The sequence below is a fragment of the Chelon labrosus genome (assembly GCF_963514085.1).
Source record: "Chelon labrosus genome assembly, chromosome: 20".
Lineage (NCBI taxonomy): Eukaryota > Metazoa > Chordata > Actinopteri > Mugiliformes > Mugilidae > Chelon > Chelon labrosus.
In genome coordinates this window covers 22,387,347-22,403,123 of record NC_140353.1, presented here as the reverse complement: position 1 = coordinate 22,403,123, position 15,777 = coordinate 22,387,347, and the positions used below count along the sequence as shown (strand labels likewise).

The window sequence follows — 15,777 nt, the reverse complement described above, 5'->3', positions numbered from 1 at the left end:
ATGGTAAAGCAGACGATACAAATATACGGTCGAATTAAACCAACTAATGAAACTATCGCGGTAAGTGGGTTATTCGACATTTACTTGAACATAACTCGGTGGCTATAAAAAGTTATGTTTATTTAAGCTAGCTAGTTTTGTTCTTCGCTAATTAACAAAGCCTCACAGCTTGATTATATTCCTCCTAACGGCCCCAGTTCAGTTCGACATTTAATCAAGAAACTTCAGGTTTGCACTGCTAAATGCTCATTTGTGGAGCTTTGTCTATGACATGAACTTTTTTTTTTTAAAGTTAGCCGTATACTGATACTGTATGTATATAGACTTGCCATAGCTGGCAAGCCACAAAGGTAAAGGCAATGTCATTAATAAGGATGGCTTCCTTCCATTATGTGTCACAATAAATCATTCAATTGAACAATAGAGTATCGGGGCCCTGAAACTGGCACACCTGAAGAGAATGCTGTCATTTTAATGTTTTTTTCAATTACACTTGTGCTTCTCTTGCTATGACTTGTTAACATGTCGCTCTCTTATACCATACAGCAAGCAAACTGAAAATTCAGAGGGAAGGCAATCACATGACATGAATATAATTTATACTTCATCTTTTCCATTCTTCAGCACTGTTAAGCGTTTACATGTTTTTGTCTTTTGTTACTGCTGGAAAAGCCTGCAGTTTGTGCATATGTTCAATAAGCCATTCTCATTTGTTTGTTCTGTGATGCTCAATTACAAAGCCATCACAAGCTTTATTTTTCCCCTTGTAATTGTATTTCTGCTGGAATGAAAGGGGCCTTTTCAGACCATATGTGATACTGACGCTGTCACATTTCAAGCAATGATTGCGTCTCATCTAGTAAAAAAGTATTCTGCCAACAGCGTCACAATCATCAAGGTGAAATGTGAAAGAAAACTGTGGCAGATACATAAAACAAACAACTACGTGCTAGGGGTTATTTTTCAACGTAAAAGGGAAAAAACTCCCACACTCATGTTCACCTGCTATCAGATGAAGGCCCTTTTATTGGACACACATTTGGGGGGGGGGGGGGGGGGGGGCATTCTCATCAGAAACACCCCTGGCAAAGTATTTTCTTCTCCTAGTTAATTTTATGAGCACAGCAGCTGATGGAAAACATAACTGGATTACTCTAAGGGTTTCTGTGGCACTAAAGCTTTAGCCGTCAATGTCCTCCTGAAATGAAATGAGAACAGCTATCTCCTTGGGGCATTTTTGAGGTTCAGTGATGGTCAGGAGGCAACACTGCAGGCAGGGTGACAGTGAAAAACAATCCAATCATTTAGGTCTTATCTTTTATTCCTGAAACCCTGGGGACTTGTAATTGCATCAGTGTCCATTGGAAACATATGCCAGAGCATATGTTGAAGCTTAAAAACAGGGGGCGCGTGTGTTTAGTCTGACCCAGACAACCTCAGTTTAAATGTGCTCTTCTGCTCCAGCTCAGTCTATATGGGTTTAATGTTCTACAGTTTTTCTTGTTTCCCCCGAGGCATGGCTTTGGCTTTGTTTAGCCGAGGTAAATTTGCAGACCTTGCCTACGCTGTACACTGGTCACAACTGCGTGTGCATTTCTATTGCTTTCCACAGGAGATGTGCTCCATAAAATCCATCTTTTCATTTTGGAGCGTGCAGTACCCAAACCACAAGTGCCCAAATGTATATTTTAGACCTAACATGATATATTGTCTTTGTGTTTTAGTTGGGCCACATGTACCATATAGAATAAAAGCATAGAAACTGAGAAACTATACAACATGTAGACTGTGCTTTCAAAAGAATAGATGATTACTTTTGTGGTTACACTTAAATGCTCACCAAATGTTATCTTGTTGGTAAATTAGCTCCCCGTACTAGCCGCTTGTCTTGCAGTACTAAATAGGAGACTATATGCAAGGTTTCACTTTGGGTCTGACACTACTGTTGTCTCTGGCTCCCTCAGGTGTACTCTGTGGACAATGAAGAGCAAACAGGTGCTTCTCTAGAGTTTATTGTGCCCAAGGACTTGGCTGATGGCTTTGTTAACAACAAGAGGGAATGCTACAAATTCAGGTAGAGTAACCAAGAGCTGTATTCTGTATTTGCATTCAACTGGTAGGTTGGTAATCCCTTTCTATGTACAAATGGATTTACAGTATTCCTCTTTATTATTCATACTGTAGAGTAGTAACTCAAGTGAAAGCTTTTACATTCACTGTGCTAGATGCCTTGGAAAGAAACCCTCTTTCCTTAAAGTAATCACTGATGTGTTTTGTCTTATAACAGTAGCAAAAAATTGTTTGTAGAAACTATAGTTGACCACCGCACATAACTTTTCCAATGAGTCAGGGAACATCCTTTTTGTGGTGACTCCACAAGCCTCCCACAGCCACTGAAGTTTAAGACTGATATAGACAATTGTGATTCTGTCCCCTTTCAATACTTTTGTAGAAGAATAATGGTGATGTTTTGCACAAAACTAAATGGTAATTCACTGTATTTAGAATACACTGTGGCTTTCTTGACTTGCAAAATAATATTTCAAATTGACAAACATCATATGTGTAATTCATGGCGCAATTCAAATGGGATAAAAAAGAGTCTGCCTCTCCCCACTGACACAATTGGCAGGACTACTCCCTCTAAATGACAGATGATCTCTTCAGCTCTTGTTATGAATTATACCTAGGCTAAAATCTGCAACAGTGATATAACTGTTGAAAAGTTAGAATGAATAAATACAACATACAGAATTTAAGCGCTCAGGTTGCGCAATGACTTTCCCATGAATAATTCAACCACCAGTTCTGTCAGTAAAAAGCCAGAACATCTGTTTAATGCTGGTAGTGAGAGCTGCAGCCTTATATACCCTCTGGGCAGGGCCCATGCCACGCTTCCAAGCTCTAAATTCACAGTTAGGGAGTCAGACAGCAGTGGACACTGAAAACCCTTGTAAACCACACAGTCTTATAATAGCCTGTGGAGGTTCCCTTGTGCCCTTATAGAAATAAAATTTCCACATTTAACAGTCTTCCTGGGCGGATTCCTCTCACATCTGTCTCATCTTTCTGTGGGATGAAACATGATGGGTTGAGACTGCTTTAGAAAACAGAATGACTAAACTCCTCCTTGTCCACTTAGGAAATTAAATACGTGCTGCTTTTTGTGCTTATTCAGTTCTGCTGTGGGTAACTGCTGAGTCTTAGATGTTTAAGATACCTCAGCCACATATACTTCTTTAGCCTATGTTATTGTAGGGAATTAAGTAACAGAGTGATGTTCTGCCCTATTCTGTTTTACCAAATGTATCACGATGGTACTATCTTTTTCCTTCTCATTTTTCTCCAGGTTCCAAAAAGTGTTCGATCAAGCAGTCAAACAAGAACAGATATTTGAAAACATTGCCAAACCAGTTGCAGACAGGTAAAACATTGTACTTTTTGCAAATGACAAATGGAAATAATAGTTTATATTAATTCCAAGTAATTTATACGGTTTATTTAAAAAAAAAAAAAAGTTTTTAATCTACTGCAATCATGAAGTTTCCTTCTTACAATTTTCAAAATTCATCATTGATCACCTGTGCTTAGGAATGTTCATCTCTCCACACTAAGATTGGACCACACAGGCTTCAGCCGGCCTCGTTGACAGGAAGTCACTAAGCTGAGCTTTCTTTAAGATGGAAATGGAGGGTGTCTGTGATTTTTGGCTTGCTTTACATACTTAAACCACTAAGTGGACAGAGCTGGCAGGCAAGATGGCACACTGTGCCATGGTGAGTGTGAGAGCAATTTCAAGCCACAACACAGAGCTGTACTATGTACTGTAGCTTATAGCAACAACATTTGTCCTGTAAGGACCGTATTTATTATACTAACCTGCTGAAAAATCTGGTCCCCATAATTACTTTCAATTAAACTGTATACCTGTTCTCTTGGGTTTCCTTTATGGTCAGATGGATATGATTAGTTTTAAAGTTCTAGTGTTGGATTTGAGGGATATATTATCAGAAATGGAATATGATAGTTCGTAAGTGTTTAATCACCTGTTTTTGGTAGCTTAGAATGAGACCTCTTCATAGACATGGACAGCGGGTCCTCTTCCACTGCGTCTGCCATGTTGTGCTGCAGTTTTTCTGTAGTAGCCCAGAAATGACAATCCAAACAGAGGTGAGATGAATATACAGCTTTGGTTTTGTGTGATTTTGTTTTCCACCCTCTCAGTTTTATTTAGACCTTTCGCATTTTTTTGCATCTTTAGCAGCTAACATGGGGACAATCTGCAGCTTCACCACTAAATGCCACAAAATTGCACACACAGCAATTTATGTTCTTTCTTCATTATCTGTATAATAAAGAAGACAACAGTTAATTATTCACTTTTTAAACCATTAAGTAATAACTGATGGTTAATTCATGGTTGGAGGACCAAAGGATTTTCCTGTGTGGTTCATTTGGCAACAGTATGACTATCAAATATTGTTTGTATCTTCTGAGAATACAAATGTTACTCTTTCCTGATTTATTTATTTTTTTTTAATTTAAAACAATGAGGATGGAAAATAAAATAACACAAAAGCAAAGCTGTTTATTCATCGAGTACATGTACACACATCTGTGTACTGTTTACCTTCACTTTGAGTAGAAACAATACAGAAGGAAAAAGGAAAAATACATAAATACAGTATGTGAGTACAAATGCATAAACTAGTCAGATTTTAACAAAAACAAGTCATAGGTCATAAGCACTTAAAACATGACATAATGTTTTGATGTTTTATTTCATTATTTCCTTTCCCACTATGCAAAACTGTTTTTTAATATCATATAATATAATATAAATTATATTAATATATGATAATATAAAATAATATATGTATTATTTTATAATGATAAAGTTCAGTTCTTCTAAATGCTATTTTCACCCCAACACAACAAGAGGAAACTAGAGACTGACTTGCTAAAGAGAAAACGGCCATCAGAGGAAATTTACTTGGAATTTCCTGCGATCAATTATTGGTTGTTTTCTTTTTATGTGAACAAGGTTTTTCATTTCTCCTCACCAAACTCCTGGCTCAGTTTAGTACCACCATCTCCACAACATTCCACCCAGTCGTCTGAGTCACAATAGGGGCTATTTGTGGAATCCCACAAGTGCTTTGCATTATCTTTGTTATTAGGAGACATATAAACAACAGTGATATGTCTGGATTGGTTGACTGACTACTTGAATGTATTTGAACTGACTCACATGGGTTCACTGACTTGGGTATTAGGTTGCCTCCCTAGCCAACCTTTTAACAGTTTCCCCTTTGTTGTGGCAGATGGTAAACATCAGGTTAAAAAGTTGCAGTCAGAACCTGGCTAAGTCTTGCTATTTCAATTTGAGCTTGGCGTCTTTAAGTATTTGATACGAGTAAAGTGTTACCCTGCAGTCTATAGGACACTAGTTATCCTGTCTAGCCATAACTAATCTTTCTCCTCAATCAGGCATTTCTTAGTACACTGTCACTTCCTTCCCCCCTTTTGCAAGATGCCTACTTACACAAAGAATGTTCAGAATTCCTCCAGGTTTAAACCTTTTAAATCTAGTGTCACCTCTGAGGCTGAAGGGGGTGGAGTGACTAATATTGCCTATTCAGACCCATTTCTAATTTGAATATGTTGCCTTCACAGACAATCGAATAGTCCAAGACTTAGGCCTTATAAACTTCCTACAAAAGGGCATTAACAGATATTATGAAAGGCCCTTTTCTGTAGCTAAGAATGACAAAGACTACACTATGTGGGCTGAAAACTGTGGGGCTTATGCTGAAATTGATGTAAGTTACAGTTACAGAAGCGCAACTGGTCTCAGTAATCAGAATCAAATTTGAACTGACACAATCCCCAAACCCCTGTATTTAGGAAATATTTATCCAGGTTTAGTCAAAAGTCACTTTGAATTGCAGCAGTTTTGCTGTCACCGCACTAAAACTCTTGCTCACAGACGCCTACCCTCTCTGCAGTAACTGTCAGGTGGTTGTTTTGGTTGGTACTCTGTCATACTTGGCACATTTCAAGTTTAGCCAAAAGCTCTAACTCGTTTACTTGCACACGAGTCTCTGTCTCTGCTGTGGTGTAACCGAAACCCTTCATTTCAACTCCAGCACAGTAGTTTAAAAACAAACCAGCATTAATAGCTTCAGGAGAGGAAGAGCCAGTGGAATGATGTTGGCCTGGCAAAGCAACTGCGCTATCTGCATTGTAATCCCATTTCACAAGACTGTAAAACCTGCAGCTGAAGTTCAGGGAGAAAAAGGGTCCCTGTTCAGTTTTATCCTTAACCATAGTACCTCAAAAGATTGAACATACAACTTCTAATAAAAACAACAGGAAGAACAAGGATCTTTTACACGATGAGTAGCCAATCTCCAGGAAAGCTGAGGTGTAAACAGGAACAAGCATTGGGAAACGCCCAAGCCTCAATGGCAGGGCCCAGGCCACATCATTAGTACTGACATTAAGCAAAACACTGAGCCTGTGTCTTTTCTACCCGCTGCCAATCACTGCTATGACTCACACTAGATTAAATGGACGCCCAATGGCTGTCCAAATCAGACTAACCCACCACCATTCTCAAGAGTGGACGTTGTGTTTTATATAAACTGACATGCTGTTTTTTCCTTTACCCTTCTCATGCAGGGTGTGGAACTGTACAGCACACAGGAAAAGAAACCCACACAGTGCTCAAATATTGGCTTGGCAATTCCATTAGAATAAGTGAGAAGATTAAGTTAGTTTATAATTCATCTTGAAAAATACAGTGTAAAGATATCCGCCTTTGGCAAGTTGGGGAACACAGAGTGTACACAGAGTTTATCCACACCTTTGATCCATGCTCATGTGTCAGAGAACCCTCTGCAATTTTATTGTTTCTAGCTGGTTTATTTCTCTTTTTTATTTCTCATATATCATGCCGCATATAAGTACCATCATTTTGGAAGTTTGTTTCATTCAAACAGAACTAGATACCACTACACTCCATTCCATTGCACTATACACGTGCAGCAGGACAGTTCTATGCCAAACCCAAATTTACCGTACCCTTAGTAAAGGGGGTTTGGGCCCTTTCTGTCATTCATGCTCCGAGACATTCCTCCCTTACCGGCAGATGTCTGTCGCCGTAGCAGCTCTCTACTCACTGCCATCCATTCCTGTGGATTTAAAGCGTCAGATTCAATTTACTTAGACTGTCTGTGTCTGCTTGGGAATATACTTGACAGTCTGTTGCAGTTTTGCAAATTGAAATGGTGATGTCATAAGAGCTATATTAGGAAAATTAGCAAGAACGGGTCACATTTACAGACACACAGAGGTATTATGCATATTGCATAATACAAACTTTTATCTACTGACACTATTCATAACAAAAGTTAAGATTTATAAATGCAGACCTAATTAGAAAAGATGTTATATGTTCTGACATGGAAAAAACAGGAGGAAGAGCTGGAACGTAGCAGAGCGAACGATGTCGAGGTTTTCTCTGGATGTGACTAGGATGGATATCCTAATCCTGGAATGAGATTAATACCACAAATATATATTTAACCCTTTATAGGGCAAGGAACCATATTTGGTAACTTCCACACACATTTTATATTGTGTCCCTATGCCTCTCAGTGAGGTTTAGAAGCATGTGGTTTCACCCAGCCAATCAGAGAAGATCAAGGCAAGGGTCAACTGTGGTCTGCAAGGTCCACCTCTGCATGAACGCTGAGCATAACTGTTAGGTACCAGGAAGAAGTGGCCTAGTGTTGACTAATGTGATAATGTGATAAGTGCCTGAATCAGCACTTATGTTCTAATGGTCTAAATAGATATTTACACTTGTTTACCACGTATGGGCAAGCAACCATATATGGTAACTTCATTAATGTTGATTTTCTCCATGATAATTAAAAAAATTGAAAAATGTCACACAAGTAAAAAGTCTTCTTACGCCCTACAATAACACTCTAGGTTTGAAATTTTGAATTTCCATTAGTTAGTATTTCAGTGAGTGCCGCAAAGGGTTAACAGCGTACAGTTCTTTTACAGTCGAGTACTTCTACTTTGAACGTTTTTTATTCTATTAAATATGTACGCCTCATTTAAACAAACCATAATGTTACCTAGATTGGATCATTTGCCTCAACTGTGTTTTATAGATCAAGTGCATTATGTGTTGTGTCTGTTTTTGCAGTGTATTGGCAGGATATAATGGCACCATATTTGCATATGGCCAGACGGGCAGTGGGAAGACCTTTACCATCACAGGAGGGGCAGAGCGTTACAGCGACCGTGGAATTATTCCTCGCACCCTTTCCTACCTCTACGAATGCTTCAGTCAGGTCAGCACGTTGCCCTTTTCCTGTGCCCTCAGTTACAGATTTAATTGATATATACATCAACACTCCTTGAAAAATGGAAATTTGTAGTGTTCTGACTGTCTCTACCATAATTTGTTGTCTTACATTGCATAGCTTCTAACTGTATCGTTTATTTAAATTTATTTGTTTGAGATTCCCCGGGATTTCTATCTTCTGTCTGTATTTTGCTCAACAGGACAACAGCATGGTTTATACAACACACATCTCCTACCTGGAGATATACAACGAGATGGGATATGACCTCCTGGATTCCCGACATGAAGCATCTCGACTGGAGGACCTACCGTTAGTGAAGCATTTGCTGTGCTTTTGCCGTACTTAAATGCTTTTGAAAATGGTTATTTAGTGTACTGTATATTTCACCTTGACAACATGTGCTCATGAATCATACTTATTTTAAAGTTGTTAAGACCAATAACCACTGGCTTCATTATTCTCCCCAACACTTGTGGTTTTAGCCAAGCCTTATTCCTGAGCAGCCATTTTTCAGCCTGGCTCAGAGTTTCTGTGTGGTGAAATATGGAGACTCCAGTATATAATACCACACCACTAGGAACTGCCAAACTGACATAATGAGACTGTGGGACAGCAATGGATGTGGTCAACCTGGTGGCATACTCCACCACTGGAGTAGAGAGCAAGAGGGTCATGAGGAGAAACAGTTTCTCATAGGCGGTATTGCAGTTGGTTTGAGGGAAAATATTTTTTTTGTGTCTGTTTGCAAGGCGCAAATGGACACAAATGTTCTAACTGGTTCATAGCCGGTTGCATCTTTTTCTTTTTCTCATCCTACTTAATTTTTTTTCATTTTTGTCCATATTTCTTTGTCCATCTGTTTAGAAGTTTGTCACTCTATTATTTTAATTTTCTTCTTTTTTTTTGTATGACATCGCCTTGGTACATCATTTTGGTGTTTGTCCTGTATTTTCATGTACCAGTTCCATTTAAGTTTCTTCATTTCTTTTGCAGTGCATCCAATTCAAGGTTTAGATTCCCACAAATCACAGTCTTCTGGAAATAGACAGTGCCTGTTGTTAACCATGCTTTGGCCACACTTGCTGATTCAAGGAGAAGCTGTGGCCCTGAGAAATTTCTCCCCTTCTCTTCATTCTAACATTCTTATACTTTTTGTTATACAGTTTTGTCCATCTGTACATCATTTTCATCATGTGTTTCCACATAATATAATTTTAATAATAATAATATATTATATATTATATATATATATATATAATATATAATATTATATGTATATATATATAAAGCTTTATCACACTTCTTCAATTACCTAAACATGTTAACATATCATGTGTTCTCCAGTCCTTCCATCCTGTTTGACACGTCAGTCCATTAGCTATACTGTCACAACCTATGTAGTAGGTTCAACACTGTTTCTTACAGCGTACTTTCAGAGAGCCACATGTTACCCTGATGTTGGACGTGGAAGAATCAATCACCTGTTCATATGCAAATAAAAGACACATGTCGAACCGGATAACAGCCCTCCCTCACATGCATATGTGGTTTGTTTGGATTTGGAGCTGAGCAACAAGGCAATGGAAGAGAAACAGATGACACAATTGACACAATATTTTTTTGGATAAACTGGGTTTTTGTCATTTTTATTCACCATTCCAAAATTGTTCTAAGTTCAGTTATTCTGCTGTTCTTTCGTCCAACCAAGTTTTTCTCTTTTTCAGAAAAGTAATGATCATGGAGGATACAGACCAGAACATCCATCTCAGAAACCTGTCTCTGCAGCAGTCAGCAAATGAAGAAGAGGCTCTGAATCTACTCTTCCTGGGTGACACAAATCGTATGATTGCAGAAGTAAGAAATTTACAGTCCATATGAATTGTAAATTACAGAAATGTATGAAATTGCTTCCACTCTTTATTTCTCACACCATGAATTCTTTGTATAGAATGTACTCAGAATGCAAAAATACCACAGACCACTCCCAGTGTAAGTGGCATAAAGGGTATTTTTTGTCCCAAAATGCAATACGCGTTCTAAAAACTACCTTAAGACCCTTCTAAAATATTATTTTGGTCCCCTGTGGTCCCTTTTACCATGTTTTCCTCAGTAAAACCAAGAATCCTCTCTGTAATTTATGTTTATGTTGTGGTGTTTTTTCTACACTCAGACACCCAGACTCCCCACTCGGATGACACATGTGGTGGGTCAGCTATTGCTTTTTAACTTGTGGTTTGGAACTAAAGGCTGATCTCACCTTGTTTACCTGGGCTGATAGTTTGTAACTAAATAACAGTAAAAGTGAACTTGACAATCAAGTTTCAATCAGAGAGTTGCTTTTCATATTTGACAAGTCAGTTTTTGATGTGGTTGGGAATCTTACATGAAACAAAACCAGTGCTTGTGGATTTCATGATGGAAAATCTCTGGAGTTTAGTAGCCAGTATCTTTTCATATAATTATTGTAATGTTTGGAAAATGTGTCTCCTAAGTGCTACATATATTCCACTGAACCGAGCCCATTAGCAAAACAATATTGCACTTGTTTTATAAAACCTGAGGGGATATTTCAGTGGAAACACATCTTGAATGTTACATTATCAAGCATTCAACTAGTTGCATAGTGCTGCAGGGAGATCCCAGCACAGTCCACCCACACAGAGACTTTTGTTGACTCGTTCTCTCTGGGACTTCATCATAAGAGGTTTTCTCTTGAGTCTGAGGCAAACAAAAAATCATCACCATTGTCAATTTATCACTGACAGAATTATCCCAGAAGTTCTTGCTCCACATAGAAGGACACAGCAATGCTTTCTTTCTTCTCTTGCTCCCAGCCATGTGCATGAAAGATGACACATCCATTCACGCCACACTCATCAGAACATGAGCTCACTCGCTTTGAGACTTGGCAATCCTCTCCACGGTTCTATTGGACAGGAAATAAAATACACATTCTCAACTCCTCACCCTTCTTTCTATTTCATCGTTAAACATTTCCTCTCATGCGACTTCTTCTTTGTGACTCTGTTTACTCCTCTTCACGTGGATGCAGGGCTATGACTTCTCGTTTTTTTACATTCTAACTGCCTCCTGAACACATGGGGGTGACTAGGGTGCATAGCAGGCAGTCTAAACTCAAACTTCGCTCTTATGTTTTGAATCAGCAATCTCTAGAGGTTTTATAGTCGCCACAGATGGCCATTTTCTGCTGATCTACTGCAGCACTGTGTGTGGTCAATGAGAGGTGCATGTTAGGTCAACATGTGGTCAATTTAGAACTCAGGAGAATAAAGGAAGTGACTCCAATGAGGCTGAATTGTCCAAATGTTTTTTTAAGTGCTACGGCATATTTTGATGCCCCACTGTGACTATTTCCTCTGTAAAAAAAAAAAACAGTTCATGAACAGTTTCATGTACTGTACTCGATGTGCTCTTGCCTGTACTGTATGAGTTATTGTAGCATTCCTAAAAAGACTGTGATATCATCTCTGGTGATTACGTTATTGTGGTGCACATTAAACACTCAAAGCTGTAGATTTACCCAAACTGTCTTTCTGCTAATGTTCAGTGTTGATAACTGTTATGGTAAAAAGGACACGGTAAGACTCAGAGATAAGATCCAACAGTCACGTCCTATCTATGAGCAGCTGGCCTTGTATATGAGGACATTTAACTGTCATCCAAGAGTGCTGGTATAGATTTCCACTGTAGCACTTTTAGTAAGAGTCAGTTATAAAGTCTGCTACTTTGTTCATTTTATGCATGTATTAAACTACCAGCTATGGGCTATATTGCCTATTGAATATTTGACTGCCTTTGCACTTGCAACCCTATACTCTGAGCCAAAAAACTCTGCCAGTTACCCAGCATTACTTCACCTTGCCCATCTGCATAAGTAACGGCAGAAAAATGTTTTGTTGACATAAAGTGCTATGGGATGTGGTAGTATCTGAGCTGTTTGAATAAGTACATGAGTAAGTACATGAGCACGGAGTTGAACAACACAGGAATATTGTATTGTGAAATCCTAATGGCAAAACTTGTTTGTGTGTTTAGACATTTCTGTCGATTACACAAGTATCAAGACTTAATTCAGTACTTTATAGAATCCTGTTTGGACGCAGTTACAGCTTTGATTCTTTTTGGGTAAACGGCTCCACATATCTGGATTTGGACTTTGTATTTAATTCTTGCTGGCCTAGTTTACCAAATTATACTGGATGAGAAGTGTCTGTCAAATTTCATTTTCAGTTCTTCTCTTTCCATGATGTGTAAGTCTTGGCTTAACTGGGGCACACAATGGCAGCCGGAGTCTTGTCCTGAGGCCACTTCAACATTTAGTTGGCTGTATCCTTTGGATCATCGTTATTCAGTTCAGTTTTTGTCTCATCTGACAAGAGGAGAGTTCCCTCATTCTCTCAGAAACCATGAAATGCCATTTGAAAAACTCACAGCAGGTTGTCATGCTTTTTCCTGAAGAGTGTCCTCCAATGTTATGTCTCCAGTGTTATGTCATGCCAGTGTCTATATTTTTTATTCTAGTTTTCTTACATTCCTTACCTTTGTTTTTTTTTTTACTGCAGCTAAGGGGGGACCTCAGGCCACCTTAATTTCGTTGTACTACAATGACAATAAAGACATTCTATTCTATTCTATTCTAATAGTCTGACCTCCCCTGCCTCTTGTCAACTACCATGTTTGGGTGCTAAACCAGCAGCTGGACCACAGGATCCTAGTTCTGTTCTTCTTGACCATTGAAAGTGGCCAATAAGAATAGAGCTAAGCAGGTGCTAAGGGGTTAATCTTGTGCTACCATGATCAGAACCTTTGTGCTGTCCTTCAGACCAGCCATTTCTAGACACTGGTAGCAGATTTCATGAAGGGTCTTGGTCTTCTATGATGTTTCCTCTTCCTCCTCACCACCCTTTGTCTCATGCCATTTACTCTTTATCCAACAAATATATTAATAATAAGGCTGTTATTAATAGTAACAGAACAGAATAACATTGTGCAAATTGAAAGCTGCATTGCATTTGTGTCAAATTCATTGCTGTGAAAAGCAACTAATACAAATTCTATAATGTAGCCTGGACTCCTCGGCCCATTATACAAGCCCATTAGGTATGTGATCACTTGACAGCATCTAAGGGCTGCCTCAGATTACTTTAAGGGATTCTCTATGGAACAGACACAGACATGTGCAGAGTGAAGGGAATTCAGACTGAGGAAAGAGATGACAGCAGTGGGTTAAGATAGTGAGACATCCGTCATGAGCTGTCCTGACCCTAACAAGCAGGCGTTGGCACATTTACGCCAACAACAAGTCAGGGTCAGAGCACCTTTTTGAAATGAATGACCTGGAATGTCTATCGTGATATTTTCAAACAAGGAGAAAAAATGAACCAGGCCCATATATAGATCACTTAAAATTACCCTTAAGGAAAAACCTCGTCCACAATAAGAAGCTAATCCGGATCACAATGTCATACATATCATCAGAATAACCTCTCCATTTTGACTAAAAGCTGCTTTTTACAACCACACTCATGTCTTCTGTCAACTGAAAGCACAAGCAAAACAAAAAGAAGTCGTGATCAGCACTTTGTGAGTGACTGGCCATTTCCTCTGTTTACTCTCTCAGTGTGGACCACATGAGTAACCAGACAGTCTTTAGTTAATAAACCTTGTTTGTGCAAAATGACTCATACTCTATTTCTGTGTCCTCCTGATCTCAACCTGACTTCTACCACTCTAGTGACCATCTTAAAATCAACCTCAGCTTTTGTAAAGCCACCACCATATGTTCACTGCTCATTGGTTTCACATGGTGTCGCTTTGATCTTCAAACCAGTGGGATCCAGAAAAATAAGAATCAAAGCAAACAGGTTTTTTGTTTTTTGAGTATGGAAAATACCAACATTGTGACTAAAATTAGCTTTTTTTTTGTTTCCACCGTGTGTACCAACGTTTTTAAGATTCATAATGCTCTCTGTACACAACTGTAACGTCAGCAATCTTTTTTTTGTCATCTTCAGACTCCCATGAACCAGGCATCCACTCGTTCCCACTGCGTTTTCACAGTTCACTTGTGCAGACGTGAGCCTGGCTCAGCCACTGTGCGGCGATCCAAGCTCCACCTGGTGGACCTGGCCGGATCGGACAGAGTTAGCAAGACTGGTCTAAATGGACAGCTGCTCACTGAAGCCAAGTATATTAACCTTTCCCTCCACTACTTGGAGCAGGTAGCCTCTTCTTTATTATATATTAGTTCTTTTAATTCATATTTAGTGTATGAACATTTTAAAAAAGAAAAATTAAGCGTTTTAACAAATATAAGAAATGGATTTTTTTGCCTTCTTAATGTGTATGACACCATCAGTTGTGTTGTGCAGCGGTAGCATTGGCTGCTGTTCTAATGGATTTTATGGCAAGCACCACTCAGCAGAGTAAATAGGAACAACAGCACGTACATGTGCTAGCTGTTTCAGAGTTCAAGAAGCAGACACATCTCATCATCAGCTGTTCAAAAAACACTGCGTGATTCAGGACATCATGGCTGAACTGCTGTAAGGCAATCACTACTGACGGAGACCAGTAACAAAATGAGACAAGGAGAAATTGCGACTCCAGTCTCAAGAGCCTATATTTGATGTTGCTGGCTGAGAGAATGCCAAGAGTGTTCAAAGTTGTTATCAAAGGTGACTGATACTCTGTATTGCTTTACATTTCAGCTATTTCATTGTTGTCTTTCCTAGGTAATCATTGCACTGTCAGAGAGGAATCGCTCCCATATTCCCTACAGAAACTCCATGTTAACGTCTGTGCTGAGGGACAGCCTTGGGGGCAACTGCATGACCACCATGATCGCCACTATGGCAGTGAACAAAAGGAACCTTGATGTAAGGATGGGCACCCCAAGGCCATGTTCAGATCTTGGACTTAAATTTAGACTTAGATAGACTTTAATCATCCACAAGGGAAATTGCTTGGTCACAGTAGCTTAGTTGCACATAAAAAAACACTCTTAAGAACCACAACTAAAAAGAAAGATAAAATAAAATAAAATAAGATTAAAATAAATTAAAAATAAAATATGAATAAAATCAAGTACATTCTAGTAAAATAAAATAAAAATAGTATAAGCAAAAAATTTACAGAATTAGCATATTAACAGATGTACAAGACATAGCAATGGAAGAATATATATTACATACATAGGAACGATAATAAGGCACAATAGTGTGCATTAACATGAATAATATGGAGTTATTTGTTACAGAAAGGTGAGTTGTTGTAAAGTTGGATAGAGTAAGGTATGAAAGAAGTCCTGTAGCGTTCACTGTGGGAGTGGAGCTGAATCAATCTGCTGGAGAATGAGCTTCGCTGCAGC

General features: G+C 38.8%; 1 protein-coding gene across 2 annotated transcripts in view; it reads left to right on the top strand.

The window, feature by feature from the left end:
- kif6 (kinesin family member 6) overlaps window positions 1-15,777 on the top strand; it is a gene marked incomplete at its 5' end in the record, with an annotated part of 54,571 nt that continues 38,794 nt past the window's right edge. For both annotated transcript variants that reach the window (XM_084569179.1, XM_084569178.1), the window contains 8 exons: window positions 1-60; window positions 1,965-2,074; window positions 3,350-3,424; window positions 8,225-8,372; window positions 8,587-8,696; window positions 10,112-10,241; window positions 14,423-14,629; window positions 15,143-15,286. In XM_084569179.1, the coding sequence (XP_084425305.1) occupies window positions 1-60; window positions 1,965-2,074; window positions 3,350-3,424; window positions 8,225-8,372; window positions 8,587-8,696; window positions 10,112-10,241; window positions 14,423-14,629; window positions 15,143-15,286 (984 nt within the window). The remainder of the gene's footprint in view (window positions 61-1,964; window positions 2,075-3,349; window positions 3,425-8,224; window positions 8,373-8,586; window positions 8,697-10,111; window positions 10,242-14,422; window positions 14,630-15,142; window positions 15,287-15,777) is intronic.